At 43.9% G+C, this 9,195-nt stretch overlaps 1 protein-coding gene across 1 annotated transcript in view; it reads right to left on the reverse strand.

The window, feature by feature from the left end:
* Nucleotides 1-5,567, reverse strand: part of rapgefl1 (Rap guanine nucleotide exchange factor like 1) — a 33,236-nt gene extending 27,669 nt beyond the window's left edge. Inside the window, exons 1-2 of the mRNA XM_022752156.1 lie at nucleotides 5,365-5,567; nucleotides 3,306-3,613 (exon numbers count right to left, since the gene is read on the reverse strand). Coding sequence (XP_022607877.1) covers nucleotides 3,306-3,613; nucleotides 5,365-5,567 — 511 coding nt within the window. The remainder of the gene's footprint in view (nucleotides 1-3,305; nucleotides 3,614-5,364) is intronic.
* Between the last annotated feature and the right edge of the window lie 3,628 nt (nucleotides 5,568-9,195).

Consider the following 9,195-nt stretch of genomic DNA (forward strand, 5'->3'; position numbering starts at 1 on the left):
CCACTAGACCAGCGCCCCCCCACTCCCACAAGGACCCCACCACCAGGACCCCCAGTGTCTCACCACCAAGACAGGTGACATCAGAGACTCTACTGAGAAGTTTAAAGACGTGGCTGTTTGTCAGACTCTTCAATCATTCAATCAATCAATCAATCAATCAATCAATCAATAAATAAAGCTCATGTTAGATTTTTACCTGCTGTCATTATGTCTGACTTCAGGTTGTGTTTCGGACAAACAACCTTTACTATGTTCTGACATTTTATGGGCCAAACGATTCATTGATTATTTCGGAGAGATCATTATTGGCAGCAATAACCAGTTATCAATAACCACGTGTCCTGACAGGCCAGGAAGAAGTGGCTGAGACTCGACGTGTTTTTCCCTCAATAATAAATACTGGTTCAGGTTTAAGCTCCGCCCCCTCGTACAGTGACCGGTATAAACAGGAAACTGATGTCACTGCTGATCTCAGACCTGCGGACCTGAGAGCAAGAACCATGAATTTTCACTCGTCAAATCGTCGGCCATCTTGAAAATCTCTGAACAAGCTGCAGTTTCATCCTGTTACTGATCGTTTAGTTCTTGGTTCATCAGAGAGAAGAGCGGCTCAGAGCCTCCTCTCTTCTGATTGGCTGAGCGGCTCAGAGCCTCCTCTCTTCTGATTGGCTCACCGACCTGTTGTTACTAGAGCTCCAGAGAGAAGCCTGAGAGAGGAGATGTAAAACTACACTGAGATGGTTTTTATATCTTCTGATGGATCAACACTTCAAATAAAACACAGAAGAAGAAGAAAGCTTTAAATCTTGAATTTGGTGGTTTGGTTTATTTTGGAAACAACATAAAGTCTTTCAGTGACAGGACGGCGGGTTCAGACCGATCAGCTCTGACTCAGAGCTCAGAGGTCAGTGTCTCGTGGTGACGACAGCAGCTGCATCAACGTTCATTATCAGGGTCTCATCCTTCAGAGGCGTCACGTCACAGCGACTACACCGTCCCATTTCAAAGCCTCCTTCAAATGATCCAACAGGTGGATCCTTCATGGACCAACATATCCCAAGATTCATAGCACGCCGGTAACGAGTATTGTGCTTCGGTACAACTGTTACAACCAAGAGACTCAAAACAGAAAGTTTCTGTACAAAAAAGTTACATGTTGTCGAGGTTGCTAGGCAACAGGAAAACACAAAACAGCGACAAAGAGACAAGAAATGGCCACAATGGCGAGTCCGTGCGACCTGTTGTCTCACAATCCTTCTGTGTCTGAATCTCCAGATCAAACACAGAGCACAAGAACTCGGTGCCTCAAACACCAGCAATTAGACGGATCCAACAGAAGAAGGTGAAACCGTCCCACAGGGTTTAGAAAGAGTTGGACTGAGGATTTCTGAGGCTGCGTCAGATCTGAGCGCGACAGGTCGATCGTTTCAGAAAAGTTCATTCAGCAGCAGGTTGTGAAGAGAATAATTACTGGAGTGAAAATGAACTCGTGGCTTCATTAAACTAAAGTTCAGAGTCTCTGCTTCAAACTGGTAACTGCTCATTAACTGAGAGCTATCTGCATAACACACACACACACACACACACACACTGAGCGGATGATAATGCATCCATTGTGAGAGTTTGTTTAACGAGGAGGAAGCTCTGGATTGTTTATGGATGTGACAGTCGGACGTCTTCGTGTCTCTGCAGCTCCGTCTGGTCACTTTTCATTTTTTAACAATTTAAAAATATTTTACAAGGAAAATGAAACAACACACACAGAGCAGCAGAACGAAGGCGGGAACATTTCCTACTCCACTGTTCACTGTTCTCCCGTTTCTCTCGTTCAGGAAACCTTTCCCTCCTCCCGCTGAACGCTCGTCTGTTCTCGTCTGAAAATAACCTGCAACGTTTCCATCGATCGACCGTCACACAGCAGAGCTGCTGCAGACGTGACTGATGGTTGAACCTCTAATGAAAGAGCTTCACTGTCACATGAAACGTCCTGGAAACAGAAATGAAGCTTCAGAGAATATCTATGTGATTTTAAAACATATATATTTTAATGGAAAATGTCTTTTTTTTGTATTTTGCGATTTTTAATACATTTATAAAATATCTATATTTTTAATTTCAGGTTTATTATGACATGTTTTAGAAAAATGCCAAAAACATTTTATAACAATTCAACAATTTTTAATTTTAGGATTTAATTTTTTATTTTTTTTTAAGGATTCTTAAAATATTTTAATGCCAAATGTTTTATTTATTTTTATTTTTTAATGTTTTACAAAATGTTTTTTTTTTTAAATTAGGGGATTTTAAGAATACTTTTTATGTTTGGATTTTTGCCAAAATATTTTATAACATTTCATATTTAAAAGAAGCAGGTAGCAAGGCTCAGTGTCTGAATACAGGCTTTGATACTTTCTCAGTATTAATATAGAAGCTAGAGCTGATCTATAATCACACTACACATGGACACAGACCTTTACACTGGAGGAGCTTTAACACATATATTTACATTTTTATATTTTTCAATAAATGTGAACGTTTTACCATTTTCAAATCCAATATTTCATTGTTGATTTTTTAGGTTTCTGAAAACACAAACATGAAGATGTGGACACAAACAAACACACACACACACACACACACACACACACACACACACACACACAGAGGCATGCAGGGAAACATTCCTGCAGGAACACATACGTACACGCATGCATGCACACCCACTTCAGCTGTAATAAGCAGGCTGCGTTTCTGAAAGAGGACGGCAGCGATTATGTAACCGCTGGATCTCTCTCACACACACACACACACACACACACACACACACACACACACACACACACACACACACACACACACACACACACACACACACACAACACCAGGCTGCAGGAACAGTCTGTATGATATGAACTGTAAAATGAAAACAGGCTGAATCAGAAACCGTCGAGGTTCTGGACTCGAGTCCTGACACGTCAGTCTTCAGTCCTCGACTCTCAGTGATTCTCACGTCTTATTAATCTGTTAATTATCTTCTAAATGAATCTATTATTTGTTTGGTTCATAAAATGGACCGGAGCCCGAGGACACGTCTTCAAATGTCCAAAACCCAACGTTACTGACAACAATGAAGGTCCAGACTGAGAATCAATAAATAATGAAGTATTAATTAGGCAGAAGTGACCTCATGCTACTGGTGATTGATGGATGAGCTAAGCTGCAGCTGCAGGACGGTGACCAGCTGTGGGTCCAGCCTGGCATCTGGATTTGTGGGAGGAGCAGAGGGAAGGAGCTTCCTGTCTTACCTGTACAGTGTCCGTAACGTTTTCCCGCCACGCTGTCCAGCATGGCGAGGGTCAGGTTGTCTGGAGTGTCAGGGTGAAGAGGTGTCCCGCCTCCTCCTCCTCCTCCTCCTCCTCCTCCGCTGGTCTCTGTGATCAGGCTGGCCTCAGAGCTCTGCTCGTCACTGGACAGAGACGGACTGCGGACGTCTCCTCCTCCAGAACCAGAACCGGAACCAGAACCGGAGCCGGAGCCGTTAGCGCTGCTGGGCACCGTCACCAGACCGGTCCCAGTAGCTGAGGGCCAGGAGGGGGGGTCCTCACTGTCGGGGCTGCAGGGGTCAAAGTGTTAAAATATTTGATCAGAAACTCACAGTTTTCCAGGATTTTCAATCCAGAAAATATTCCCTCAGTTGCTGATGAAATTTACTGGCTGACCCGTGAAGTTGGTGAATGAAATAATAATATATATAATAATACAAGTGACGTGGCTGCTTCTGACCTCCCCCACCCCCCACCCACCCCCAACAGACCGAATGGAGTTCATCGAAGTTAATGAAAGTAAAACAAATGAAAAAAACACGTCTTACTAAATTCACTAAGTTATGGTTAAAATGTGTTTACAACAGGTCGTCTGTCAGCAGGTTGTTATGACGTCATCGTTAGGTTCTGTTGCTAGGCGACATCTAGTGGTCGGAGTGATGATGACAGGAGCGAAGGGAAGAGTGTCGGTGACGTAGTGTAAAGAGAGACAGAGCCCACGTCAGGAGGAGGAGGTGGTGGATGTGACAGGAGAGCCGTGTGTTCGATTCCCATGTTGTTTCTATTATCCATGATTGTTTGTCGTTATTACTGTAACCATGACAACAGAGCTCGTCTAATGTTTAGGAAGAACTTATTCTAACCCAAACCAGCATCTTTTCCTGAACCTAACCGAGCCACGACGGTTATTATAGTAACCATGGCGACAATCGGTACGGCGCCGTCGGTACAGTGGAGTCTTTATTATGGTAACCATAACAACAGGTTCGTTACGCCTGCCGCCTGTAGGGGCGCTGTCTCCAGAGACGTTGCGGTGGGTGGAGTCAGAGGGTCGACGGTCTCGGACACATTACAGTCAGCGTGTCGTCTGTTGGTTGGACACGTGTGTTTATACGTTTCTAGTCTTTTCCTTTTCTCTTTCTGGAACTTACTGGATTGACTGACATGGGTTAAATACGTCCTTTAAATACATCCTTTCTCAGATGTAAAACTTTCTATTGAATACATTTTGTTTATGAAAAAGGAGAAAGGAAGTCTTCTTCTTCTGCTCTGTAACAGCAGCTGTTTCTCTGGAACTGCGATGGCACTGAACCCCGTTATTAAACTACAGGCCGGAGCATCGATCAGCTCCGACGTTAGAAATGAAGACAATAGACTTCCTGTTTATTATTGCAACATAAAAGTTCTCTCGCTCATTTCATCACCAACTCCGTTTCTGATTCACACATTCGTCTATGAATTATGCATCTTCCTGCTCATCTCTCTCTCTTTAATGTCAATCATTACACAAGTGAAAATAAAGCAAGGCTCATTCTGTTCTGAATTTTTTTCTTTTAAAGAATGACCGTACCGGTAAGAACCGTTAAAGTACCGGATGGATAAGTGGTATCATTAAAGTAGTAGAACCGTAAACGATACTGTCCCTGTCTAACTGGTGAAATGTTCCCAACCATCCACTAAAGGAAGAACTGTAACAGTCCAGATGATTCAGTTCCTCTTCACTGACTGAACAGGAACATTTCTGACATTTTAGCTTTAAAAATGTTTCATTGACACAGCTGCTGATTCAGTCAGTGACCAATCAGTTAATCAGTTAATTGACAAACTGGTTCAGCTCAGCATTAATCATGGAGAACCTCTGTAGAACTAAAACACACTGAAGCTGGACCACACATGTAAATATCTGATGATAATAAAACCTTAATAAATAAAGAAATAAATATATTAAATAAAAGTATTGGAGTTGATCTGAAGAAGGGCAGAATGGAGTCAGTGGATTTAATCAATCAGCTGCTGGATGACAAGTCCACCTATGTCTCACCTGAACACCTCCCGAGCCTGGCCGCTCTCAGGTGATGTCTCCCTGAAGAAGGGTACGACCCGGGACAGGCTGGCCCTCCGACGGGACGCCCCGGTCCCCCCGCTGGCCTTGTCCGCCACCCCGCCGACGAAGCCTCCGGCCCGGGTCAGCGCCGTGGTCTGCTTCTTCAGGAACTTCTCCAGCGGTTTCATCCCCGCCGGCATGGTGGGACGCTGGGTGGGGTGGTGGTGGGGGGGGTGTTTAAAGGATGATGATACAGGGAGACAGAGGTGGGGGGTGGGGGGGGGGTGTGGTATCTACATCATAACAGCCCCGCAGGTTGGGCGGGGGGGGGACCCAAGCAGAGGTTTGAAGGGTCGGGAAAAAACACGGGAAGAAAACTCCGAGGCTCAGCCGAGCGGCTTGCTCTGGAGGGAACAAAACCGATTTTAACCCATTGGTGAAGGCGGGGGGGGAGAGGGGGTGAGTGGTGGTGTAGGCCGGTAGAGAGTCCTATCCTCTCTCTCTTTGGATCACTGCACCGAGACCCAACCCCCCCGACCCCCCCATCCTATCTGCAAAAAATCTCCCAGAAACCTGCTCCGTGCGGCGGCGGCTCTCGGCCGCTCCTCCCGGCTGCACCGCGTCCTCTGCCCCCGCTCTTTGCTCTCTGCAGCCGCCGCGTAAACACCGAGCTCCGACGCCGAGCGACCGATCCCTCGGCGGAAAAACCCCAAACAGAGCTCTCCCTGTCCGCCCTGCGCCTCCGCAGCTCCCCGCTGGTTCCTCCGTGAGGTGAACCGGGACTCCGGGGCCGTGTTATTTCACCGGTGGCCGGTTTCTCCGTGATATCTCCGACACGAATGACGGCGGATCGACGCTGGAGGATTTTTTTTCTCTTCCTCCTCACACACCTGGAGGAGGAGAACCCGCCCGGCCCGGTGCGTTTGGGTGTTGTGGGTTTTCTCAGCAGCGGCAGGAGCGGTGGCGGGTTGTGTTTTTTTCAGGTCAGATACTGCAGAGGCTCCGACGGTCCGCCCGCCTCACGGTCCCCCGGCTCAGCAACACACAGCCGAGCTCTCTCTACCTCTCTCTCTCTCCTCCCCTTCTGCTAAATTAGTGGAATGAGAAGTGACTCGTAACATTCACACCCTCCACCCCACCCGTCCCACGCTCATGATCTGGCTGCAAAGTTGCAGGCCGCTCCAACAAGCCGCCTAAGAGCGGGCGCGCGCCTGCATGCACATTTTAACTTCCAGTGCTGTAAAATTGATGGAAATGGAAATATCCCTGACGACAGGCAGCGGGTCGGTTCATCAGGGGAGAGAAGTTACTCTGGACGTTTAGTTTCTGACACAAAACATTCATTTCATTCAAAGCCACAGTGGCGGGAAAGTAACGCAGACCTTTTATTTAACAGCATCAACCCCAGTGTCAAAATAAGATACTCCATTAATCCAGCAGTGTGAAAGTGTATAAATATCATCAGAGAAATAACTATAAAAAATAAAAGCACTTACTATACATGTATGTGTGAATATCTATATACCTATGCACATGCTTAGACACCCCTGAAGTGGACCATACCATTTCTTCACCTGGTCTCCCTCCATCAGTGGCTTCTGTACAAGGAAACTGACACAGTAGGTGAATGTATTAGCAGTTGCTGACTAGCTAGCTTGTTTAATAAACTTTACTTTCGTACCGTCAGTTTCTTAATTAGATTGTGTCAAATATCTACAAATGAACGCTAATGTTAGCCAGTTTCTAACTTTAGCCTTAAGTTACAGTTTAGCTAACTAATGTCAGCTAGTTTCCAACTTTTGCCTTAAGTTAGTTAACATAACTAATATTAGCTAGTTCCTAATTTTAACCCTATGTTACAGTTTAGCTAACTAATGTTAACTAGTTTCTAACTTTAGCCTTAAGTTACAGTTTAGCTAACTAATGTCAGCTAGTTTCTAACTTTTGCCTTAAGTTATGGTCAAGTGCCTAATGTTAGCTAGTTCCTAATTTTAGCTCTATGTTACAGTTGAACTAAAAATAATAATATAAAATAATAATAATAATGATTGCACAACCCCCCTACACATTCTTTTGTTAAAGATATGGATGGATTGACTATGGAGGCCTAAAACTGCCATTATAATTAATAAATAAAGGAGGAGAAAGTCATACAGCTCATTTAAAAGTAGGGACATCCTGATGACCCTGATCTGTCTTTTAATATCAAGTATTTTTTTCACCCAACCTTTCTTTAAATCTCAAAGAATCATTGAGGCTATGCCCTCATCGCCTACGAGAGTAAACGTAAAACAGAATAAAAACACAAAGATAACTCAGTTACATTCCGAAGCGGAGCAGTTTGTCATCATGGTTTTAAACTGACTGATACTGTCAGTACAGTTGGACACGAGGCTGTAAAGGACGATGACGTTAAACGTCCCCATCAACCTCTGTCTCTCATTTAGAGGCTTGTTAGCAACCGAGACATAAAAAAGATTCAACAAATCAACTCCGGGGTATTTACTCGTGTTTTATGTCATTGAATAAAATGTCTTACGATTTTTCTAAATTGGCTTTTTTAAGTGAGGACATTTTGAAATGTGCCATTTTCAGAAAGTGAGGATATTTTACAAAACTGGGGATTTTTTGTCCAGTTTTCACTTTCTCAAAGAAAAGGTTAAAGGTCCCGTCTTGGTTTTAGTGTCACTGTTAGAATCAGGATGGACTGTTAGACCGGGGGACTAGAGACACTGAGCATCTTCACCAGTTTAGAAGTAAAACTGTTTGTTTGTCTGTGTCAACATCAACATGTAAACATCTGCTGACTATTGATTCCAAATAGTCACATGACCCTTTATTGATCTGTGTGTGCATGGTCATTATGTGTTCGTGCAGTAACCTGATCAGGTTTCGTCACAGTTTCACAACCGCAACAATCAGCTGAACGGCAAACCGTAACTCGACACACATGGACGGACTCCACTCATCAGCATCTTCCTCCTCCTCCTCCTCCTCCTCCTGGAGGAGCAGTCTGCAATATGTTACTGTAAACTGACACCAGCTCCATCATTGACCTGAGTACAACACAACAGAGAAGCTCAGTACAAACATACAGGAGGTTCAGCTCAGCATCACGGCTGCAGAAAATTCTGATATAGTGAAAAGTTCGACTGTAAAGATACAAAAATAAAATGAATGAGAGAGAAAACCGGTAAAAGCTGTGTAATGACGGAGGGAGACGTCAGATAAAACATCATGAACTAGTGGAAGCTCTACAGCAGCTTTATGGATTTCTTGTTTTCAAACAATTCAACAGAAGTGAGTAATGATTCAGGGTTATTTAATACCTTTGAGTAGAAAGACGTTAACTACATATGTGGATAAATAAAGACCATGATTAAATTTCAAGGTTTACTCACAGGTAAAGAACAAGTGAACCTTCAGATTTTCTACAAGTTTTATATTTAGGTTAAAACAACTGAGGGAAAGATCTTGTGTAAAGGTAAAAAAAAAAAACGTGTTTTATTTACTTGTTGAAGTAAAAGCCAAACCTCGTCCAGTTCTTATGTGTTATTACACTTTGTTTTCAGTATTAAAGACAGTGACGCAGGGTTCTTGTGTTGAACGAACTCAAACCCCGAGGGAGAGATTTAATAACAGGTAAATTCTCTGGAGGGAAAAGCAGTCGCAACGACCAACTACTGTTTATATGATAAAATGCAAACATCGCCATCATGAGGGTCGAGGACACGGTTGATACTCTGTCATGATAACAGCAGCGATGTCGCACAACAGATCAGCTGATTGAATTCTAGAGGAACTTATTGGATAAATATTTACAACTTG

This window comes from Seriola dumerili, unplaced genomic scaffold (genome assembly GCF_002260705.1).
Source record: "Seriola dumerili isolate Sdu_G_001 unplaced genomic scaffold, Sdu_1.0 BDQW01000166.1, whole genome shotgun sequence".
NCBI lineage: Eukaryota > Metazoa > Chordata > Actinopteri > Carangiformes > Carangidae > Seriola > Seriola dumerili.